Consider the following 25,660-nt stretch of genomic DNA (forward strand, 5'->3'; position numbering starts at 1 on the left):
TATTCTTTTTGGTCTTTCTTTTCGATAGATAGATAGATAGATAGATAGATAGATAGATAGATAGATAGAAGCAACTTTATTGTAGTCGCCTGCAGAGCGACACCACCATTAAATGGCGCCGCGACGCGGGCCCCTACGTCTTCTCAGCGGGTGGTCTTTACTTGACTACGGCGCGTGCTACTCCCGCGTTCGGTCGCCCTTGGGGCAACGTCCCGGCGGTTTCGCTCGGCCTTTGTCTTTCAAGAGCCGCCGAGACCTGCTGGACGGCCCAGGTTTGGATTTCTTGGTCGTAGCACTTCGCCGCAGCCGCGAGCCGCGGCGGAATCGTTGTACTTGTCGACGCTTCGTCGGGGAACTTCGTGCAGTCCCATAGGATGTGCGTCAGAGTGGCCCTCTCCCGCTGGCACACGCGGCACACATCACTCACATACACTTGCGGGTACACATACTTCATCAACACTGGGGTGTGTAAGGACCCAGTCTGCAGTTGTCTGAGCAGCACCGCCTCCGCTCGGCTCAGCCCCGGGTGCGGGGGTGGGAGAGTCCTTCGAGCCAAGCGGTAGAACTGTGTAAGTTCGTTGAACGTCGTCAAACGGTCCTTGGCGCTACACCACAGTGGACGGTCGGTTGCAGCGGCGCGGTTGGTTAGCGCTCGCGCCACTGCGTGTGCCGTCTCGTTGTGGTTGTCGTGCTTGTCCGACGCATCGTTGCCCGCGTGCGCCGGGAACCACTTGATTTTTACACACCTGTTCTCGCGTTCGAGGTCGGCCGAGCACAGAACGCGCACAGCCTCACCGCACACTTTGCCCTTGGCATAATTCCGCACTGCACTCCTCGAATCACATAACACTGTCTGGTACCCGGGGTCGGCAATGGCCAGGGCAATGGCCACCTCCTCCGCCTGGCACGCCTCTCGGACCCGAACGCTCGCCGCCGCCCTCGTCGCGCCGGACGACGCCTCGATGACGGTAGCCACGAATGCCTCGCTCTCTCCCTGGTATTCGGCCGCGTCCACGAACCTTGCGTGCTCGTCCTTGGCGTACAAGTCGATGAGGGCCTTGGCCCTCGCCGCCCTTCTCTCCTTGTTATACTACTCCGGATTCATGTTCCTCGGGATGAGGTCTACCCGAATCCGACGCCGGGTCTCGTCCGGGACACGAGCGTCGCTGCTCGCCTTCCTCGCCGCAGGCGTGAAGGCCAAGTCTTGCAGTATGCGCCTACCGGTCTCGGTCGTAGACAGCCGCTCCAGCTGGGCGGACCGTTGCGCCTCAACAATTTCCTCGAGGGTATTGTGTACCCCCAGGCTCAGGAGCTTGTCGCTGCTTGTGCATTCGAACAGCCCGAGCGCCGCCTTGTACGCTCGGCGTATCAGGGCGTTGATCTTATTCTTTTCGCACTGCATCCAATTGTGGAAGGCTGCAACGTAGGCGACGTGGCTGATTACGAAGGAGTGCACAAGCCGAATCAAGCTCTCCTCCTTCATCCCGGCGTTGCGGTTGGCGACCCGTCTGATGAGACGCACTGCGTTGGTGATCTTGGCTGTAAGGCGGGCAACGGTCTCGCCGTTGCCGCGACGCTTGTCTATAATCATGCCGAGCACCCGTATCTTGTCGACCTCCGGGATCACGTGGCCGCTACTCGTCACGATCTTTATCGCCTCGTAGTCCCTGGGTTCGCTCTTGTTTCGCCTGACGTATTTCGGTGGTAATACCAGCAGCTCCGACTTGCTCGGCGAGCAGATCAAGCCGGATCCGTTTAGCTGGTCTTCGATAGTGTCGACGGCCTCTTGCAGCGTGCTCTCGATGTGACCATCGCTGCTGCTCCCGTAACCCACAGAGTGATATCATCGGCGTAGATGGTGTTCCGGACCCCCTCAACTCGAGAGAGCCGCTCGGCCACCCCGATCATAACGAGGTTGAATAACAACGGCGAGATGACCGAGCCCTGGGGGGTCCCGACACTGCCGAGCCTCTTCTCTTGGAGTCGCAGATCGCCGGCGCAGAGCTCGGTGGTCCGACCTGTCAGAAAGTCCTTGATGTAGTTATAGGTTCTTGCGCCCATGTTGAGTCTGGACACCTGGGCTAGGATCGCAGAGTGCTTCACTTTGTCGAAGGCGCTCTGCAGGTCCAGCCCCAGGATGGCCTTGGTGTCTTTCGTTAGGTTGTCGTCAATGATCTCATTCTTCAACAGAATCATCGCGTCTTGGGTGCCAAGGCGACGCCGAAACCCGATGATCGTGGCGGGGTACAGTCCCGACTCCTCCAAGTAGTCCTGCCACCTACACATGAGGACGTGTTCCAACAGCTTGCCCACGCAGGACGTCAGCGAGATGGGCCGGAGGTTGTCCGTGTTCGGTGGCTTGCCCGGCTTGGGGATGATGATAGTCTTGGCAGCCTTCCACTGCTGGGGAAGTGACCCCGCCCTCCAGCACTTGTTGTAGTAACCGGTGAGGTTCTTGATGGCCGCATCGCTGAGGTTCTTGAGCGCTCTGTTCGATATGTGATCCGGGCCGGCCGCCGACTTGCTGTTCAGGTCATGCAGGGCCGCTCGCACCTCCTCGACGCTGATGTCGCGGTCGAGCTTCTCGTTGGCTTGACCCTCGTACTCGGGATGCCTCTCCGTGGGGGTGACCGGGAGGTACTTGCTGTCGATTTGTCTGATTACTTCTGGTTCCCCGTGTTCCTTGACTGCTCTGTGAATGATCTTTGCGAGGCGGTCGCGTTGATGGGATTTGGTTTTAGTCTCGTCGAGCAGATGCCGCATCAAGTTCCAGGTCTTGCCGCAATGCATCTGCCCGTCCGCAGCGCTACAGATTTCATTCCACTGTTGCGTGCATAGCACGCGACAGTGGGCTTCGATGGCGCGATTCAGCTCTGCTACCTTCTTTCTCAGTCGCCGATTCAACCGTTGTTTCTTCCACCTGTTTAAGATGGATTCTTTCGCTTCTATTTTCGAAGATTTTTTATTTTTGTCTTCGTTTCGTGACAGCGGTGTATACGTCTTGGATTTAGTTCGGCCTGCTTTAAAGATTTTCTTATCGATTTTCTTCATTTTAGTTTTAATTTCGTTCGGCCGAATATATTTATTTACGTTTTTATAATGAGTACGTGTGTTGTATCCCCCAATTATATGCATTTTTGTACAAATGCAGGACGTGGCACTGTTTGCCCGTCTTCACGATTTTAAATGCGGAGCATTTCTTAGGCTCGCGATGTCACTCGTCGATGTTGTCGGCGCCGTCCACACGCTCACTGCGCATGCGCGTCCCGTCGAGGCGCAGGTGCGCGTCTCTCCCCCGTACCCTCCTCGCTCTCAACAACAGGTGCGGCGGTGCGGAAGGAGCGCGTGTACCCCGTGCGCTCCGTCGCTCTCAACAACAGCTGCGGCGGTGCGGGGGGAGCGCGTCTGTGCGCGCATGCGTCGTAGCTACCCGTGCGCTGCGTCGCGCTCAACAGTAACGGCGGCAAGGCGTGTACACGTGATAACGGCGTAGTGGGTGCATGGAAAGAGCGCTTGTGTACGGAAGTGTGCGCATGCGCGTCTCTCCCCCGTACTCCTCTCCCTCGAACGCGGGCGGTGTGTATATAAGCGGCGGAGTGCGCGTTCGGAATTCAGTCAAGGACGTCTTTGCTTGGCTTTCGCTTGACTTGACGCTTTGCTTGACGGCACCAAGCAATAAAGACAGACTTTAACTTTACACTCCTTGCCTTCGCTTCTCCTTCATTCAATAAATAAGAATAATAAAGACGAAATAACAATTAAGCATTCCCAAACCATACCCAATTACGCAACATTCACGCGATACCCCCACCACTCTGCGACGCATTTACTCGAGTTCCCCCCGTGGGAAGATGCGGGCGGGTTTTTTTTCATTCGCGTTTCTGTCGTTCTTTGCCTGTTTTCTTTTAATTTTTATCTGGGGGGCATATATAAGATGCATATTTTTGATATAAGATAATTAAAAGAGCGCTCTTACAAATTTTAATTTTTTGTACTTCATGCTTTTTTTTTCCCCTCAAAATTGCGTTCGAGCAATCCGCTGCCGCCCGGGCAACCGGCCCGGAATTGCCAAAGCGGGAAGATGTAGCGCTTGGCAAATGCAAGCCGTTGCCTAACGTTGGTTGATCGCGACACTTCCGGCAGTTGCCATATTAGAAATGAATGAAGTAGCGGAGCGTATGGTTCTAGAAACGGTAACTGCTCACGCTGTGGCTCTAGAGGTAATCTAGAGGCGTGCTGAAGTTCATTAGGCTAGCTAACTGCAGCGTTAGAAATATACGTGTTCGCGGCTTGGAGCCAACGTTTGCGACGAGTACGCAGAGAAACAAGGAACTAGCCGAAATAAAACTTCGCTGTCAGATCGTACAAACATATCGCTCCACTTGAAACTAGACATGTCAAACACGTTTGGCATCCTTGGCGCAATACCCTCGAATGGATCTTGTCCTGTTTTAAACTGATCCCATCTCGCGCGCTCCTTCCGCTCGGTAATTGGTGTCCACACACCGGGCGAGCACCGACACACACGGTGAGGCCTGACGGGAGGAGCGTCTATTTAAGTCGCCTCGCCGTTGCCAGCGCGCCTGTGGCGGCGACGACGACGCGTGCCACGGAAGATTCAATTCCGCGGGCGGCGGCGATCGATAATCGCCGGGCCGAGGTGCGTGCTGGCAGCTGCAAAATCGAGCCCGAGAGGCAGCGCTGTCAACGGCCGGCTGCTTGATTGCCAGTTTGACCCGCACAAAGTCGAGTCAGGCCGTGGTGATCGGCTTGGCGAAAACTTGGCTTATGGCCGGCGGTGGCGGCGGCGCCCGCGCGGGATCGTGGCGGCTACTTCTTCTCCGATGCCGCGGACGCCCCGCCACCCTCGTCTTCCTCGGCACTAAATATAGCGCGCCTACCTCTTGCCGCCAGCGACCGCGGCTCGATTCCGGTGCCGTGGCATGTTTTAGCTGCGCCGGCGCGCGGCTCTGGTTTCATGGGCGGAATTGCTTTGCCCGCGCGAGCTCTCCTCGTGCGACGACGTTCCATTACGTGACGCTCGCGGCGATTGAAGCATCTCGTCGCGTCTCGTTGTACGTTGTATATCACGCCAGATCACGTCTACTGTTTCATTCCCAGTTGTCAGTCTTGAATTCCTAGTGGACGCGCACAAGGGGTCGCGCTTCCCTCCTGATCATATATTCAATCAATCAATCAATCAATCAATCAATCAATCAATCAATCAATCAATCAATTTATTTTCAGTGCCCAGGAACGACGGTGATGTCTTAGTGCTGGTACACTAATAATAATAATAATAATAATAATAATAATAATAATAATAATAATAATAATACCGTATTTACTCGCGTAATGATCGCACTTTTTTTACAAAAAAATTGATGTAAATTTAGGGGTGCGTTCGTTAGGCGGGGTGAATTTTTTGCAAAACATTTTTGAGCACAGAAAACGCAAGCAAATTGTGGGTAAAAAATTGACGATAGTTCTCATGAATATATTAAAGTAATTTTAAAAAATTACGCCCACCTCCCCTCGCGGGAACCCTGGTGTGATGCGACGCTGAGGGGGGTTCAAGCGCAAGCGGAGAGCAACCGTCGACCGAAAGGCCGCCAGAGAGCGGCACACCGGTTATATGCGCAGAGAGCCCGAAGGAGAGGAAACCGCGGAGAGAGAGAAAGTACTGCACATGCGCAGCACCGCGCGCAGCGCCGCCCACCGGCGGAGTGAGAGCACGCTGGGCCGCACACCCGCAGAAGTTGAGAGAGTGTGTTCGCTCTCACCTGGGCACGTGCCGGCGCCAGTGCGTCTTCCGCGGCTATGACGCAACACAATTCAACACAATCCACTTTAATCCAAGCCAACAAGCCAATCCAATCGAATCCAATCCAATGCTCCTCGCGAGAGAGTATTCGCTATCGGAGAGGAGAGGGGGAGAGTGGCTGCGGACAACAACAACGGACGCACGCGGACAACAACAACGGACGCACGCAGGAAGGACAGGGCCGCCGACAAGAGATGCTCTCAGCGTCGCATCTAAAAAAACTCCGCACACCGCCGCCAGCCGCTTTGCAAAGTGACGCAATTAACGCCGTGTTTGTATGAATTACCGAACGCGCCTGTACGAGTTTGCTGCGAGGTGTCAACAGTTCGACCAATAAGTGGCTGCCACTGTTACAGTGCAGGGCATCAAAACAGACATGGCGGCCGGCTCGATCAGCAACCTTAGCGCGTTTTTTCTTTGTCTTGTGAGTATATTAGCTGCATTTAGTGAGAGCTTCTTCCTCATCAATATCGAACGCATGCTCGCCGATATCGCTAATATCGAAAAGTCTGCCGCAATAACGTATTCATGTCCTCTTCGAAATGGAAGGAAACAGAGGTACGCACGTCCATCATCAGCTAGACTTTTCGCACATACGACATATTGCTGCGTCTAGTTCAGGATGCGTTCATTGCGCGAGAAATAAAAAAAAATCGTACTTGGATGACATAATTAAAGGGTGGGATCATTAAGTGAGTAAGTACGGTAATAATCAATCAATCAATCAATCAATCAATCAATCAATCAATCAATCAATCAATCAATCAATCAATCAATCAATCAATCAATCAACCTTCATTTTCGGTGCCCAGGAACAACCCTAGGGTCTTGGTGTTGGTACACCATACAAAACAAAAAAACACTAAAATTAAGACGAGACAACACACAAAAACAATATGTATGACACAAACAATAAAGTAAAAAATAGTTACAGAAATCTTTCAAAGCAAAAAAAGGAAAGAAAAAGAACAAAAGGTCAAAAAAGAAAAGACAGGCCTAGGGTTGCAAGCCATGGCACTCGGCCAGCGAAACGTTCAAGAGACGTGAAAAATAGGAACTATGCAAGCAAATATTGAATAAACATGACATAAAGTATACGTATAAGACCAAAGTTTTCTAACAAAATGTGAGGAAGTTCCAAAATGAAAAAAAGGAAAAAGCTTCAGCGTTACGAACACTGACACTTAAACGTACAGATATTCAAGCAACACAAAACAAGGAAAAGTGAAAAACAAGCAAGAACACAGTTTGCATATAATAAATACGGTACATAAATTTGGAATGACATAAAGGACTTAAGCTACAACAGTTTTCAACAACAACAACAACAACAACAACAACAACAACAACAACAATAATAATAATAATAATAATAATAATAATAATAATAATAATAATAACAATCAATCAATCAATCAATCAATCAATCAATCAATCAATCAATCAATCAATCATGTTTATTTACGTGCCCAGGAACAGCCAGAGGCCTGAGTGCTGGCGCACGGATAGTTATATGAAAACAAAATACAAGAAACATATTGCAAGAAACAAACAAGCGACAAGACACACACATATTGAAGTAGCGAAAATTACAAAAATAAAGCACAGGCGGAGCCTGGGTACAGGTAAAAAGAAAAAAGAAGATGCCTTTGTGGCTCAGCTTATTGTAATGAATACACAACAAGCAGAGAACAAAGTTTGACAGTAAGACGACAAAAACAATGACAAGAGTATAGAGACAAATGATAAGACAAGCATGATAAGTAAACAGTTTCAAAAACAGGCAACTATATTGGTTAAACAGAACCGCAGAGAAACCAAATTTCAGCAATAAAAAAAAAGAAAAACGAACGACAGAGATATCATAGATGTTTAACATACTGTGTTCAACAGCGCAGTACGGTAAATTGTAAAGCAGCTTTGAAAGATGTCAAGGCGTTCAGAGAAGCGGTTGTAGCAATTCTGTATTCTGCGCACTGGAGAATGATTGGAGTTGCGCGCAGCGGTCAAGAAAGGGCGATGCGACCTGGTGGGCCTCTGTGGAACACTAAACTCTAAACAGTTAAGCAGGTCCGCGCAAGAAAGGTCACCATGAACAACTTTGTGAAGAAATGTAAGGTCTGCACGCATACGTCTGCAGGTCAACGAAGGAATGGAAGGAACTATGGGTAAGTCAGAATCAGGACCCGGACTGTGATTGTGATGACGGTGCTTAAATATGGATAAAAACTTCTTCTGCACACGTTCTATTAATTCACTACTAGATTTGGAGATGCCGTTCCAGGCAACAGAAGCATATTCTAACTGGGGGATACATATTGCATTGTATAGCATTAGAAATGGATCTGGAGAAGAGAATTCCTTTGTAATCCGACACACATTTCCAAGACTTCGGAGCGCTCGCCGGGTGATGAGCCTAATATGAGAAGAAAAAGAGAGGGTACTGTCGAAAAGAACTCCGAGGTCCCTAATCTCCTCAACCCTTTGCAAAGGAGCTCCCTCTATACTGTAGGAAAACAGTAGACGATGGGTTTTCCGGCTGTACGTGACAACCTTTGTTTTAGCTGGATTTAAAATTAGACAGTTTTTGCTGCACCAGACCGATAATTCCGACACATCCCTCTGCAAGGCACAGCAGTCCTGAAAACTGCTAATGTGCCTAAATAGTTTTACATCATCAGCATAGAGAAGAAATGAAGATTTTGTTAACACTGTTGACACATCATTGATAAAGACAGAAAACAATAGTGGACCCAGCACAGAACCCTGAGGTACACCACTCGTTGCAGTGTAAACACTAGACCTTTTGAAGTTTACATCTACGTAAAAGGACCGGTCAAGGAGATAGTTGGACAACAAGGCAACAAGGCTTGCATCAACACCGGACATAGTAAGCTTGTTAATTAATAATTTATGGTTCACTACATCAAACGCCTTACTGAGGTCAAAATAGATAACATCCAACTGGCCGTTTTCACAAACTGCAGCCGAAGCCTGAGTCATGAAGCTTGCAAGATTTGTAACCGTCGATCGACCCGAGAAAAAGCCGTGCTGATTTTGTATCAGAACGTTCTTGACGCAGGCAGCAAGAACGTTGTGCAGAGCTGACTCAAAGAGTTTTGAGGCGACACAAAGGAGTGAGATTGGGCGATAGTTGGTAACGGCTGACTTATCACCAGACTTAAATATTGGAAAAATTCGAGCAATCTTCCATGCACGAGGAAATTTGCCGAAAAGTAAACAGTTATTATAAATGGAAGTTAAGACAGGCACAAAAATGTTGCCGTAAACCTTCATGAGGGCTGCTGGAATTCCGTCTGCACCACAGGAAAATGACGGTTTCATCCTTTTAAGGCTATCATTGACAAGTTTTTCATCAAACATAAGTGTACTAAAATTAGACATATTATTAAACGATAGGCGTTCGTCGTGACCATCTGGAAATTGAAAGACAGAATGAAAGTACTGAGCAAAGCTAGTGGCGACATCCTCAACCTGTTCCCCATCGGAATTAAGCAGGCTAATGTGTTCTTTAGACTCCTTAGAACGGCCGCGTACATACCTCCAGAAGTCAGCCGGTTTCTGAGACGCAGAAGCCTCTAACGACTCTATATAGAGCTGGTGGTCACGCCGGTAGAGGCTTTTACAAAGTGAGCGATACCGACTAAACTCCGCTTTCCACTTGTCGAGCCCAGAACGCTTGGCCTTTTTGTGGGCGCTGTCCTTAAGTTTAAGCGAACTTCGAAGTTCTTTAGAGAACCAATGGGGAAATTTGGAATGAACAGGCATATAACAAGGGATGTACTTTTCCATGCCACTCCTGACAATTTCGGTAAAACGTCGAACCTGTTCGTCAACATCATTGACATCAAAAACACTAGACCATTCAGCAGATGAATAAAAGTGATAGAGCCCAACATAATCTCTACGCTTGAAAGCATATCGCGGGACTGCACAATCGTCAACACCACCATAGCAATGTTGGGCAGCGACAGAGACAGAGACAATAAGAGGGAAGTGAAACTTGTCGGGGTGTACAAGAGATATTTCGGAGGCACACACTTCTACGTTTTTCAAGTTCGAGAAGCACACATCTAGGACATTACCACAGAAGTTTTCTATGTGGCAGAACTGCTGCAAGGAGGTGAATGATTGAAAATCTAATAACATGGTGCATTTCTGCGCTGCATAATGGTTTTTATGCTGAAATGAAAGACTGTTCCAGTGAATACCTGGGGTGTTGAAGTCCCCAAGTATAATTAGCTTATGGTTGGAGTGTGAATTGGAAACATTTTCAATAGATGTGAGCTTTAGATTATATTCAGCAGGTAAAATATCCGGGGTTATATAGAATGCACCGATGAGCAGCTTCTCGCCCCTCTTGAGGCCTACCTCAAGCCAGACTGATTCCTCAGTCTCGAGGTCTGCACGCCGCACGCATTGCACTGAGCGATCGATGGCAATGAGAACACCGCCACCCTTTTGCTTGGGCCCAGTTAACTTTCTGTCACTTCTAAAAATTTCATAGGTCGGAGGAAAATAGTCGGAAGATGAGATATCATTGCAAAGCCAAGTTTCAGTAATAACAATAGTAGAAAATTTGGAGCACACAACATTTCTAAGAAATTCGGAGGACTTAGTACGTAGACCCCGAGCATTTTGATTCCCGGTAGTTAACGAAGCCAATGACCTTACAACGAAACAAATCTGAAGAGGAAAAAAAAATCAGAAAAAAAAGTTACAGAAAAAATGGCAGTTGCAAAGGTCAAACAGACATTCCTTCGTAAATTTCTGGGTGTATAGAGAAAAAAGATCGGGTAATTGCTTCATCTATAAAAAGTGGGAGCACGTCCCCCATATTTTGTTCGTGTCCTAGTCACCAAGTCTGCCCCCTTAGACGGACCTGTCCCGTCATTGTTTTAAAGTGCGCGGTTATGGCCGTGCAGGCCGTGTAGGCGCGGGCAGACAATAACTGCGGCCGCAAACCCCTGGCGTTGCTCTCCAAGAACAACCTTTACCATTGAAAAGCCGCGAACCAAAGACAGGTTAATCGCTTCATTCTAGTTGTCGCATCCACTGCGAGGCATTTTCCGAGGTTTTCTTTCTGGTTAGGTGCCTCAGCACCTTGGAAATTTTTTTTATTGTCAAAAGTTCAATGAACAACAACAACTCGACCAACGCTACCCACGAGAGCCACTTTTTGATCTGCTAACGATGGAGCTACGTCAAAATCGTCGTATTTTACCATGGGGGGGCATCCAGAATTCGGCGAACATCCATTAATTAATGATCTTCCATTTGCGATTTCTATTAACAGAAAGCTGCTGAAGGAAAAAGAAAAAAAAAACATCCATTTTCTGCGCCTGACCGCCCTACGTTTACATGTGCCGCGCAGAGCATAACAATTCGTGCAAACAGATTCTGACACTAACAGAGATTTAAAATCCTATTTATTTGTAGATTATAAACAAAAATAACAAAAGTAAATAAAAAATTTTTATTGATTATTTTAAATTGCTTAAAGGGGCAATGCATACAACGAACAAGTTTAATTCATGCTAAATATTGCTTCGTTTGAATCATACTGACACCACTTTTAACGTAAACTTCGCCCAAATAATCTATATAATTAGGAAAAAATGGAATGGCCATGAGACCCACTAGCTCATTTCCCGCAACAGAACTTATGATGTCATATGCCCAGCTGTGCTATTGGCTGAGGCCGGCAAAAGAAACGCAAATTAGGCAGGGCTTATAAGCTTGCCGAACGAGCTAAATTTAGCGCACATTCTTTTTTTAGCACTAAGAATTGTGGGGTGAACAATTGAAGTTACGAAGGAACACGTAAACAGCGAAGCAGTTAGTGCGGCACTTTGCCGGCTAAGACTGCCGTCGGGAGCGCCACGGACTTATCTGACACAAGCTGCGCGGTCACTTACATGGCCGTGTTTGTCGAGTCGTAGCTTACTTTTTAGGAAGCGATTAGTATGAACCGTAAAAGAATGCGCCAGGTATAAGGGTGTTTCAGGGAAGCCTTTATGTAATTTTAAGAAGTAGGCTTTTGGAGGTAAAATCGCTTTTCTTGCGCGAAATGATAAGGGCCCTGGCGGACGCAATAAAGCGAGTCTGCAGTACCTATTTACGGTTAATTAGTACTTGCTTTTCAATTGTTGCAGTTAGGCGTGTGATTGTAATGTGAAAACTGCAGAAAACCAAAGCGGAGGCCCGCGCATCGCTCAGCCCCGCTCTAGGCCGGCCGCGATCATTGAAAGCGTTTGACGTGACGTCAACACGGGCGCTGCTTGCGGCCGCCGATTCTCAGAAGCGCGAGTTCGGAGCACTGAATTAAGTACTCAGCCCGTGGTTCTGCGTGCAATTGCATTTTCGCTAATCTAACGCTGGGTATCGGTTTGACTGATGGTACTCTAGAATTTTCACATTACAATTACACGCCTATAACTGCAATAATTAAAAAGCTGATAATCTATCCAGGCGCTAAGCAAATTTACGAACGATTGTTGGGAGACTAGCCGCATACCATACCAAGGAAAACGGCTAAAATAGTCATGATACCGAAGCCTGGGAAAAAGCTACACCTCCAAAACCTCAGGCCTATATCTCTAACTTCTTGTTTGGGTAAGCTTCTCCAGCATGTGGTGTTAAACAGAATAAATGTCTACGTGGAGGAAAACGACCTGTACCACCACACCATGATAGGTTTCCGTGCGAAATTATCGACCCAGGACCGTCATGTTACGCATCAAACATCAGATAATCGACGACGAAGGCTGCTCCTCGCTTGACGCAGGGCGATTCTCGGTCTTGATCTCACCAAGGCGTTCGACAACGTCCGTCGCGAGGCGATTCTCGAGGGCCTCGAGAGACTGGGGACCGGAAAACGAGTTTACAATTACATTAGGAATTTTCTTTCTGACAGAACGGCATCCCTAGTGAGTGGAAACATCGAATCGGGCCAATTTCAGATGGGAAGCCGCGGGACGCCGCAAGGCTCGGTACTTTCACCGTTTCTATTTAACGTCGCTATGATGGGACTACCCGACAAACTAAAATAGCCACTCTAAATCACAGCCTATACGCCGACGACGTGACCTTCTGGGTCGCCGGCGGCAGCGACGGACATGTGCAAGGCACGTTACAGAGCGGAATTGATGCTATAATCGATTACGTCCGCCCTCGAGGCCCCGAGTGCTCTCCCCCAAAATTTGAACTCTTGATATACAGACACACTAGCAGAGAACGCAAACGGGACCCTGCCACACCGAACATCGAGCTCTACGCGGGCAGCCAACTCATTCCTACAGTGGCCAGTATCCGAGTGCTTGGCCTTAAAATTCAAGATAATGGCCACAATAAGGAAACCATTAAACAAGCACGCAACTAACCATGCGATTGATTTCACGGGTAGGAAACAGACGGAGGCATGAAAGAAGAACGCCTAATACGACTCATTCAGTCCTTCGTGCTAAGCAAAATTACGTATGTGACTCCCTTTATCGATTTCAAAGCGGACGAGAAAAGAAAAATTAACGGTCTCATCAAAAAGACGTTCAAACAAGCGATCGGCCTTCCATTCAGTACTGCAAATGATCGTTTTGAAGCGTTGGACATTCACAACACGCTCGACGAATTGGTGGAGGCACAGAGAACGGCTGATTACGAAAGACTATCCCAGAGCCAGACTGAAGGCAGATTCTTCGTTCGCTTGGAATAACATACGAAACACAGGCGGGCCCGAAAGAGGAGGGCGGGCGCATCTATATGTTCCCCCACTACCAAAAACATGAATCCTATGCACAATTGCGTCTAGCGCAGACGGGAATTCGAGCACGCGCGCTAGACAAACGATTTGAACGATCAGAGGACGTGGTCCACGTTGACGCAGTCGAATATCGTGCCCGCGACGCCATGACGGTAGCGATAGTCGATTGTCAGGGACAGTTACTCACGGCCGCATCGCTCGCTACGGTGCGACCTACGGAAGGTGATGAGGTGGCCATTGCCACCAGCGCAAAAACAATTGTTAGCGATTCGAAATCGGCAGTCAGAAATATTGCAAAAGGCAGAGGGTATCGCCTCGAACCACGAGCATACTCGCGAAAGCGAAAAAAGTAAGAAAAATTCAAATAACGTGAACGCCGGCACACTCGGGTCTGACAGGGAACGAGAGGGCCCACGACGCCGCCCGAGGTTTAATCAGCCAGGCAGACGCCGACCCCACCTCACCCCACCTCGTCAGATCGGAAAAGGATCGCATGATGTCGTACAGAGAAATCGTAGATCATTACAGATTGGCAAGACAAAAGTCCCCCCTCCCACCCCCCACCCCCTTCTCCGCCGCGCACCGCAGCCTCACTAAACGGGACTCGGTATGGTGAAGGCAGTTACAGACGAACACGTTTCGAAACCCGGTTGCGCTCAGTCGCTGCTATCCCGAAATATACTGGGGGGATTGTAAGCTATGCGCTGGTCGGGCGGATCTTTACCACATGTTATGGTCGTGCCCTGAAAGACAGAATCAAAATTGTGAAGCCAATGCTAGGGGCAATTCGTTTTCCGTAACGAACATGGAGCAATGGGAGACCGCGTGGCTCAGCCCCGATCCGGAAGAGCAGCTTCCAGTCGTCCGGATGGCCGAGGCCGCCGCCAGCGTCCAAGGACTTCTTGCTGACGAATGAGGAAGAGGGGAGGAAGATGAGTGGAAGACACCGCCTTCATTCGCCCCTTTCCTTTTTGACCCCATCACGGGCCCAGTAAAAGTTTTTACTACTACTAATTAACAACTACTAATTAATTGTTACTGTAAATAGCTATTGGGACACGTTTTATTCAGCCGCCAGGGCCCCTATCACTTCGCGCTAGAAAAACGATTTTGCGTCCGAAAGCCTATTTTTTTAAATTACATAAAGGCTTCCCTGAAACACCCTGTAGAAGTCCAGCAAGAAGCGAAGTGCGAACGCTGGCATTTCAGCGGTATTGCAGCGCCACCGATAAAACCAGATAACCTGACGTCCTTCTGTGAGGTGGCAGCAGCCCTGGTCATAGGCTGTATTTAGTTTTGAAGGGGCCCTGCAACACTTTCGATAAGCGCTTTCACTCTTTCCTTCTCGTCTGGAAGCACTGGGAAAGCTGCAGTTATCGCCAGCACGGAGCGGCACCGCGCAATTCGCTCGTCGCACCAGATACGCCTTCCATTACCGCTTTGTTTTTGTGGCTCTTTTTCTTTAAGTTGCTATCAAAAAGCGTTCATTGCTGCAACTGAAGAAAAACCGGCCAACAGCCGCTACATGGACTCAGTGACGTAATTCGGGCCGTCGAAGAACGTCAAGGGACAGGAAAGAGAGAAGAATATTTTGAGCGAGTTTACAAGTTATGTGATGGGCATAGAGCAGCAGTTTTGGGCTAAGGGACTTTGCGATCCCCTAATACAAGTACTGGATGTGTTGGGTGACTACGTTGTGCAAGCATTTGGGATTTCAAGAAAAGTTGAAAAAAGTGTTGCAGGGTCCCTTTTAGGCCCTGCTCTGGATACGTCATTGTTGGCGTCACTAAAACACGCGATGTGGGGGGAGAAATGAAATCTTCGCTTAAAATGTTTAATTTTTCAGAGAACAAACCATCGCTTGCTTGCGGACAAGCGCTGAGGGCACTGTGAAACACTAAATATTTCGAGGTCAATACTGGAACATGCTTGTACCATCTGGGACCCCTGGACTGTGACCGACATAATGAAACTAGAAAGGGTACAAAGCTTAGCAGCCCGTTTCGTGGTTCAAAATTATACTGGGTATTTTAGCGCACCCCAACCAAAGGAAAACTTAGGCTGGAATACCCTTCAAAATCGTAAAAAGACATTCAGATTAAAATTTTTGCACAGTATATATCATAACAGAAGCGGCCGCAATCGTGATAGCTATATAAAGGCACCAGAGTACACTTCTGCGAGGCGTGATCACCCACTCAAGATTAAAGAATACAGATGTAGAACAGAACTTTTTAAGATGTCTTTTTTTTTCCCTAAGACGGTCAGTGAGTGGAACAGGTTGCCTAGTGATGTCGTATCGCTGTCTTCAAGTGATGCATTTGCTTCAGCCGTGTGATTTGCATTTTCGCATTTGGGTTTTCATTTTCCTTCAGTGCTTTTCTTCTTGCGCCACCAGAAGCATGTTTTGCTTCGCACATGTACGATCATGTCTTATCTTCTTTGTTGTCGTTGTGGTTGCGCATACATTAACGGTTCTTGCTCTTGGTTTGTGTCAGCGATTTGTTCTGAACTGCAATCGTTATTTTCATGGGTTCAGTATTAACTGCTTTCTTTGTCTATGATATATATGTACGACTTCACACCCGCTGTAATGCCAAACTGGCGCTGTGGGTACCATGATAAATAAATAAATAAATAAATAAATAAACGCGGCGACTCACTTGCGCCGTCGTTGCGCCCAAAACTCGCTGCAGGAACGCCAACATTACGCAACGGGTTTCACAAAACGACGATTTTGGATTTCGGACTTTGACTTTAACTCAGGTTTCATGGGGTGTTGGTGTTGGTGGTGATTTATTAACAAAGGAGGGAAGAGAAAAGGCCTGGGGATATTGTTGAACTCAACGGGGAGTTCACCCTCATACGACCCAGTCCAGGGAAGGGGATTGGGGCTTCAAAGGATAGGAAGAGAGAAGGGGGAAGAGAAGAGCGGTAGGAGAGTGGGAGATAGTCTATATCGCGTTCGTTTAGTCCATGACTCGATGGTTACAAACGCAGCGCTAGTCCTGTTGTAACCAGGAAGTTGACTACGTGCTGGAAGACCTCCCGTCGGATGGCGTCCGGTCCCGTGCATGGGGAACAGGAAGTCTTCTAGCTTGTGGCTTGGGGCACCGAGTCGCTGGAGTTAGACTCGATGGAAACGGCGTCAGGGGTGGCCTCCTCGCCCTCCCAGCGCGCGCATGCCCAGTCGTGTCCCGGTAACCTGCCGCCGTAGCGTTAGCGGTCGCTAGCCGCTATGCTAGCTAGCGGCTAGCGGAGTGCCGTAACTCAGATTGCGCACTGCAATATAAAACAATGCCTGCTGTTTTTGCACTGGAATTTGTCAGAGACACCGCGTAGGGACCGCTGGACCACCATGGTAACAAAAAAAAAAAAAAAAAAAACCGCGAAGCCTGCACTAAGTCGCTCAAGGCTTGAACCATGGCGAAGCTGGAGGATTTCTTTCTATGTAAGCACTGAAGGACACACGGCCAGCATTGCATTAGATTTGAAATTCTTTACTTACATGTTTCCTTGTCGCTTTTCACTGTGTTGGTAGTAGTCGTCATCGTCATATCCCTGAATATCGTCGTCTTCCTCATGCATGGCTGGCGCACCCGGATCGTTTTGTCCGCTGGCTTTCACATTTCTCCCAAAGCGGAAAGCATGATAACGCGCTAAAACCGGCGGCAACCGGCTTCGTGAATTTGCCGTCTGTAGTGCCACTAGATAAGTAACCTTATAAGTAACCTTATAAGTAACTAGATAAGTAACCTTATCTAGTGGCACTACTCCCCACTCGAGGCGCCGACGCACGTGAACTGTTTCCTTGGTATAATCCTGGACGACGCCGGGCGCTCCTCGCGAAGCGCGTGCTCACGGGCGCGGGAAATAAACGGCGGCGGGAGTAACTATGACCTGCGGTTTTTTTGGCGACGCCGCACACATTACGGCGAACAACAACAGCTCCGCTGTTAAAATGTGGTCCGCGAGATGGTAGTAGATGTAGGGGAAGACCGTTAGCTCGACGGAGGGACGAATTAAGAAAATTCATCACCATCATCATCATCATCATCATCATCATCACCAGCCTATCTACGCCCACTGCAGGGCAAAGGCCTCTCCCATTATTCTCCAATTACCTCGGTCCTGTGCCAACTGTGACCAATTTATCCCCGCAAACTTCTTAATCTCATCTGCCCATCTAACTTTCTGCCGCCCCCTGCAACGCTTGCCTTCTCTAGGGATCCACTCTGTTACCCTTAATGACCAGCGGTTATCTTGTCTTCGCATTACATGCCCTACCCACGTCCATTTCTTCTTCTTAATATCTACTAATATGTCCTTAACACGTGTTTGTTCCCTGACCCACTCCGCTCTCTTCTTGTCCCTCAATGTTACACCTATCATTTTACGCTCCATTGCCCGCTGAGTCGTTCTCAATTTAAGTTGAACCCTCTTAGTGAGCCCCCAAGTTTCTGCCCCGTAGGTGAGTACCGGTAAGATGCAGCTGTCATACACTTTCTTCTTCAGGGACAATGGTAGGCTGCCATTCATTATCTGAGAATGCCTGCCATATGCAACCCACCCCATTCTGATCCTTCTAATTATCTCTGCCTCATGGTTGGGATCTGGGGCCACAACTTGGCATAAGTAGATATATTCGCTTATCACTTCCACTGCCTCGCCACCTATCTCAAACCGCTGTGCTGTCCCGAGGTTATTGATCACTACTTTAGTTTTCTGCATATTAATTTTCAGGCCCACGGTTCTACTCTGTTCGTCCAGTGCGGAAAGCATGTTTTGCAATTCGTCCGCCGAGTTACTTAGCAAGGCAATGTCATCAGCAAATCTGAGGTTACTGAGGTATTCTCCATTAACCCTTACTCCCACCTGTTCCCAATCCAACGTTCTGAATACTTCTTGTAAACATGCTGTGAATAACATTAGAGGATTGTGTCTCCTTGTCTGACACCATTCCTTATAGGTATTTTACTGCTCTCCTTATGGAGGATGATCGTAGCTGTGGACCCATTGTAGATATCCTCTAGTATTCTTACTTAATGCTCATCTACCCCCTGGTTCCGTAATGCCTGAATGACTGCTAGGGTTTCGACCGAGTCAAATGCTTTCTCATAATCTATGAAGGCTATATATAGGGGTTCAGTATACTCAGCGCACTTCTCTATCACCTGATTGATCGTGTGAATATGGTCCATTGTTGAATAACCTTTACGGAACCCTGCTTGTTCTTTAGGTTGACTGAAATCTAAGGTTGCAGAAATTCTGTTAGCGATAACCTTGGTAAGTACCTTGTAGACGACTGACAGTAAGCTGATCGGCCTGTAATTTTTCAAGTGCTTCATGTCGCCTTTCTTATGGATTAGGATGATGTTCGCGTTCTTCCAAGACTCCGGTACCATTGCGGTCATTAGGCATTGCGTATACAGGTTTGCCAGTTTTTCAAGTACAATTTCTCCGCCATCCTTCAAGAGAAGAAAATTCGGGGGCAAACAATTGGGTAGGGCATAACAAAACGGGGACATCCTTTTCCCTGCAGGCGAGACTCCACTTTCTTTCTTTGCAAATTCTTTATCTGTTTCAATGACCTAATGATCGCTAATTTCGTTGTGCATGCAGACGTTGCAGCCAGAGGAGCCCGGCACCTCGGCGGCCACCCGGAGCGCATCGCAGCCAAGGAGCACCGGCCAAGCTGACCAAGCGGGTGCAGGCATGGCACCCGGTCCGGCGGATGTCCGACAAGTGAGTCCGACCCCCTCTCCCCGGCGCAGCATCGTTGTTGGATAGCTGCGTGGAGCAGCACATATTGCTGTCTCGAGCTGAAAATGCATGCTCCTCGGAAGGCAGGGCTCGAGTAGTGCAGGTTGGAAGTCTATAGAGCAGAGGCCCTCGTCGTACAACTGACACCAGGATGATGATGATGATGATGATTGCGGTGGTGTTGATGATGATGGTTATAATGGCGATACTTATTGCTATATCTATATCACAAAATCCTAATGTCTCCGATGAGACGTGTCCAATATTGCCTCAATGTGCCGCTTCTGACTCGGCATACTTGCATTCCCTGGATCCAAAATACCTACACCGGTTAATACGTTCCTCTAAGAAAAAGCGCTCGGCTGGGTTGGATGGCATTTGCGCGGATGACGTATGGCGCAACTTTCGAGTTTTAACTGAGCTGCTTTTAATTTATTATCGAACGGCATTATCGAATCGGGTGTCGTCCCCAACGAGATTCTGGAACACGTGAAAGTGTCATCCAGCATGTCTGTTTACATGCCACTGTATTGAGCACACACAGGCGTCAGTGGAGAGACGCGTGCTGCAGTGACCACATTCATAACATCAGTCGTGCGATGAACTTCTATCGTCACGGAGCAAACACCTAAAAGTGAACGTTCTTTGGCTTAGCGTGATAAACATGATAGCGCTCCTGATAGCGCAGGCAGAGTACTGCATTTGCAGGTGTAACCAAGCATGTAACCAACTAAGCCTGTAACCAAATTTACTGCATTACTTCGTGATTGTTGTATCCCTGGAAAGGTTTATGCTTCATCATAGCCACTTTTTGCTTAAATACTGTTAGTTTTAGTTGACCTTCGTGAGGTTTTTAAGTAGCTTTTTTTCTTTAACCACACTCCCAAATCAGCGCATGCATACTGTTTTTAAAAACTGTTATTCCCGTTATGAAGTATATGAGCAGTTGCAGATCTCTCCGGTAATCACCTAAAATAACAACGTCATCTGCATCCCGGAATGCACTGTTCAACCACTTTACCGTGTCACATGGCTTTCTGGCATCTCCTTTTTTAATGCTGCATTGGGGCTCGAAGGGCATTCTTGTTTCAATCCTCCATGTGCGTTTTTGCTTTTCCCGTGTCTTAGTGTATCAAAACTGTGCCGTTGTAAAGCTGGCTTTCCCTCTTCTGTGAGAAGATGCTTGCAGTGAAGCACGCTCGACAGGGTGTTCCCGCGCCGGACAGCGCAAAAGCGTGCTAACCTGCCAAGCACGCGGTGGTCGCTGTAGCCGTGTTCCTTGGCGACGTGCAGTCGGCGACCAGCCTGGCGAGCACGGCGAGCAGCGGCAGCAGCAACGGCAGCAGCGGCCGCGGGGGGGACGATCGGCACGCCGCCGGCGGCGTCGCCATGGTCCAGCGGGAGGATATCTTGGTGCTCACGCACGACGTACGCGCCTTCAAGGAGGCCCTGGGGAGGCTCAGGAAGGCGTTCGCACCCGAGGCTCACGGTGAGCGCAATCCAGTCAACTGGCTGCATCAACGAGTTCGAAATTTCCAATCCGAAAGCATTAGTTGACCATGTCGAAAATCCGGTGGCATGCATGGCCCACAAAATTACCGGCTACAGAAGGGATAAATACGCAGGTCAGTGAATGCTCGGAATGCCGCGTGCGCATTTCCTAGGGAAGCAAAGTAACTGATTGAGCAAGCAAAGTAAACAAGCAAAGTAACTGATTGAGCTGAAAAGAAAATTCGCTTAATTTTGCGGTGGCTGGGATTCAAATCTTTGGGATGCAGGACAAGCGCAGGGCCCCTAAATCACAACAGCTTCGTGATTCTGGCCGACCTCTGCTTTTTTATTTATCACTTGCACGAAGCAAGTAATGTGGTACACCTGCTTCCACTCAGGCGTCTTAACAGAAACCTAGTTTTGCGTCTGTAAATTTATGGCTGCAAGCCTTTCTTGCCACAGACTACCCCCGTTCGTGAGCTTTGAGTGGTGTATGGGTTTTCTTTATGTTCACACGTCTAGTGTGGGCTTTAAAAAAATGAGAAAGCATTGTTGTGCAACCAACTTTTAATGCTGGCTATGGTCCATACTGGTATCTCTATGTGGCTATGTTCCTTTGTTTCTTGAATTTGTTACTTTTTTAACTTCATCAATGAAAAAAAAATGATCTTCTTTTGCTGGCAAGCTGATACTCGTTGCATTCACATAGTGCCCGAGGCATTGTGTTTCGATAGACGTGAAGTCACATGATCACACAAGCCAACAGGGTTTTTTTTTCGATAAAGAAAAAAATACTAAAACATTATTAGCATTTACGAAACTGAGGCGGTTTTGAAACAATGATGATACTGTAAATCAATTCATAGTTTCTACTACAGTGGCTAGCCACTGTAGTTTCTACTAATCTAACTTGGCGCTTGCAACTAAGTATTTTAGTTCACTATACTTGCAACTCACCTGAAGGTTAGTAATTCATAACACAGGGACATCAGCAATGAGCAGGTCACGAACTCATAGACAGAAATGGGCAGAACTGCAGTTGTGTGGATATCAAACTTGGCACTGCAAATTGAGAACAGATAGTAAAAACTGACCTCAGTGCAAGTATATCTGAATTAAAGTAGCTACAACTGACTGTGAATCAGATTGAATATATTCAAATATGAGTATTTTCGCTTCAAAGTGTACATCTCTGAAAACATAGGTACAGAAAAAAAATAACTTCGGCAGCCAGGGCTTAACACATCTGGGTGCTCATGCACTGGTAAGAAGATGGTTAAAAAAATAAAATATTACAACCACATGGCAATGCAGTGGGGCGAAAAAATTGCATCGCTGTGAGGAAGAAATGCGGTTTCCTTGACATGCTGTGAACACAGGCAATGCGTTTGACTGGCTGCATATATCCCAGTAGCTGCTATGACCTTAATTGAAGCCACCTAGTGATCGGTTCCTCACTCATGCCGCTGTTTTAAAAGAAAACTTGTTTTTAGGCCTATAGATTTTACACAGGTAGCATTCCGCTTCAGCTAACATACACCAGAGTTAGTACAGACCTGCATCCTGTAGGGCTCACATGGGTTTAGCTTTCATGCACAGCTCTGACGTCGTGCAAAAGAGCCAACTCAAAGGGCGTGCCGTTCGGCAGAGCCCACTTTTAGGGCTCAACTACATTGGCGCGTAACAACGACGTACTCGTGCATCGAAGCGAGCGCGCGTAGAAGTAAGCGCTGCCGGGAACTACACCGGAGAGGGTGAGCAACCCCAAAGCAGCGGCCGTCAACGCAGTGACTGCCGTACGGCCTAGGCCTAACGGCAGTGGGGCCGGCTTCAACCGAAGCCTGCCGTCACCATTTCTGACCATTAAATTGCGTCCGAACAAAGAGCGACAAAACCAGGACCTCTTTTTTACGTGAGATTTCATTTTATATTTGGAAAGAAATGCGTAACGAATGCGTCCGCTGGCCAGCCAGCCGTACACTCCGACTAGCGGGCAGAGCTGGTTTCAAAACGCGCGCCATGCGCGCGCGTGCGATCGCGCACATCTGATTTGTACAGGTTTCCCCGCCGTATGTACGCCTAGTTTACGCGCGGGGACGTCGTTAACACGGGTCCTCGTGTTGGGCCTTTGCAGCCCAATTACCCCCAATATAGTACTTTGGGTGGCAGCGATTGAAGTGTTCGAAGTGGCCGCGCCCTCGCAGAGAAGCAGCGCCGGGAGACGCGGCTGGTGGCGGCCCACGAGCGGCTGGGCCAGGTGCTGCGCATCCTGCGCTCCATCCTGGAGAAGTACCCGCCCATCCAGTCTGCCGAGCTGCTCGTCGCCGCCTCGGCGCTCATCCAGCGTGTCAAGGGCCACGACTACGGGCCCGGCGGATCGGCGGCCTCCAACGCCTGCTTCGAGGCCGTCGACCACCTGGCGCTGGCCTTCAGCAGCAGGTCCGCTATTCTCGAACAGCCTCTGCACTGGTTTCAACGAGGAACGCAGTCTCGCCATCGCCCGCGGCCACAGAGCCAGCCGTAAAATAGGAGGCGGAACGAGGCTTCCTAGCGCGGCCAGATCACAAGCGCTCGTCATAGGTTAAGCGGTTGAAGAAACTGCGTGGCCGCCGCTTTCGGCATTGCTCTAAGCAACCAAGGAATGAATCGCCCCATCAGGTGCCGCTACCCCCTCCTTCGCCGTCGCAGCTACGAAGCTACGAAGCTTACGCGCCTTGGTTTTCAATCGCTCGCCCGCACTTGCCGCAATGCGCCGTTTCGCCTCCTATATATTCGTGCTCCGTGCCCGAGGCGTTGCTTTTTGCTTGTAGGACCACTTACGTTGACCCTGCAAAGACGTCTTCACGGCAATGCGTTGTAGGGAAGCCGGCTTTAAAGGCGCTCGGTGTATATATAGCCACGCAAGTTCTTATGTATAAGGTCCTGGGGTGTTCAAACTTAATGTCAGGCTTAAAACTCCCCCCTGCAGTGCATTTCTGCCTAGTAGTGAAGCGGACTTCTTGAATTATAGCAGAGCGACTTACACATTTATCTGGCAATTCTCACTCGGAAGCTTCTGTAATTTTTTGCTAGGTCATGCATGCTAGGTCATGCATTCCAGCCAGCCTATGCATTGTCATGCATAGGCTGGCTGGAATGATTGTTGTTTTAACGCAAGGTTTTCGAAAAACACTGCTTACAACACATTTCACAGTTACGTGTTCCTAACTTATGTCCCTGCTACACGGGCGTTTCAAAGGCCTTGGAACCGAATGTCATTTGACACTATGTCTCTGCTACACGGCAACTTTCAATTGGAAATTTAACGCTCGCCCACGAGTTCACCGTATGTATTTACACTAGGGCACTCGATAGGCCATTGGTTTGAAGGCATTCGGAAGGCCTTTCAAGGGCCTTTGGAAGGCCGTTGAACCGATTGTCTGTCGAATGCCCCATTGTAAATACATAGGGTGAACTTGCGGGCGAGCGTTCAATTTCCAATTGAAAGTTGCCGCGTAGCACACGTATTAAATGCCTTCTTAGAGCTGCTACGCGACATTTTTTAAAAGGCATTTGGTTGAAATGCCATTTCAGCCAAAGGAGCATCACCAATGGCATTTGAGGTTCTCCAAGGCCTTTGAAACGCGAATGTTTATTCTCTTTGGCGCAGTTTCTGCCTGCCGTAATTGCAGAAACAGTTATTTACAAGTAAAACTTGCTTTTTAAAGTGCACTATCTTCATAATTTTTCACTTGTTTTTGTTTTCTTTCACTCGCTGTGCAATGACTAGGTACCTTGGTACTCTCAGCACCGGCAGTGTGAAAAAGGAAGAACTACCAGTGTTTCATGCGCGTTTGAAGGTTGCTGTCAATTTGTCACCAGTGATTGTTTTTTCGGACCAGTTTAACTCTAAAATAAAATTTTTTGTCAGCTTACGAGAACAAAGCTGTGCAGCAGTGGTGACACCAAAACATTGCGGGTGAACGAGGAAACTTTCAACTGCCTTGGACAATTGTCGTGTAGATCGGCGAAACTCCTTCCAGTTCGAATGGCATTTGAAAAACTCCTTCCAGTTCGAATGGCATTTGAAATTTTGCTCAGACGTCCTTTAGAGGTGTTATAATAGCTCAACCTTCCCTGTGTCTGAACTAGTGGGTGTTCTTCACTTAGGGGTGGGACCAGGAGAAAACGCTAAACATGCATGGCACCTCACCCAGCCAGCCTAGGTAATTCATCATGTCTGTTTGCATTGTGCTTGGCACCTCTATCTCTTTCAAACGTTTTCTGCGGGTATCTTAACGCTGTTTTACACAAGTTTTGACTGCGGTACGCAGATTCAGTAACAGGCTTTGGTTTTGATGATGCTTTGAATGTTTTTTTTATGGTCAGAACTGCATTTCTCCATCAGTGTTGCGCCGGGCCAAATGCTCGGTGTCGGTGCGAATTCACCGAATCACCGGTCATGTTCACTCGTAAAGAGGCTGAAAACATGTGCAAGGTCATTCTGCTATTGGGTAATCATTTCAACCTGGCAAGCCACTCCATGACACCCTTATGTGGCCGACGAGTGAGCCGATTACGGACCGTGAGAGCAGTCTTCTAAGTGGGAACCCGTAATCTGAGTGCAGTGTTTGGGGCTTCCACGAGGATTGCCAGCCTCGACAGTGGCTGTGTCTCTTTGCACAGGGTGTCCGAGTATCTGATGGGAGACCTGGACACGGGATCGACGAGCGCCGTCGGGAAGGCAAGGGTGAGCTGTTTTTATTGGGACCAAAATGGGAAACGATGACGCAACTTTCCAGGCTTGCGTTTTTCTACTTATC

The 25,660-nt window shown here is 48.4% G+C and overlaps 1 protein-coding gene across 1 annotated transcript in view; it reads left to right on the top strand.

Annotated features, from left to right (window-relative positions):
* The window catches only part of LOC144162658 (rho GTPase-activating protein 45-like), a 122,021-nt gene that overhangs the window by 34,544 nt on the left and 61,817 nt on the right, over positions 1–25,660 (top strand). Inside the window, exons 2-5 of the mRNA XM_077693285.1 lie at positions 19,227–19,349; positions 20,661–20,856; positions 23,063–23,297; positions 25,524–25,587. Of these exons, the coding sequence (XP_077549411.1) occupies positions 19,227–19,349; positions 20,661–20,856; positions 23,063–23,297; positions 25,524–25,587 (618 nt within the window). The remainder of the gene's footprint in view (positions 1–19,226; positions 19,350–20,660; positions 20,857–23,062; positions 23,298–25,523; positions 25,588–25,660) is intronic.

This window comes from Haemaphysalis longicornis, unplaced genomic scaffold (genome assembly GCF_048455015.1).
Source record: "Haemaphysalis longicornis isolate Haplotype H1 unplaced genomic scaffold, Haemaphysalis longicornis Haplotype H1 scaffold_12, whole genome shotgun sequence".
NCBI classification, from domain to species: Eukaryota; Metazoa; Arthropoda; class Arachnida; order Ixodida; family Ixodidae; genus Haemaphysalis; species Haemaphysalis longicornis.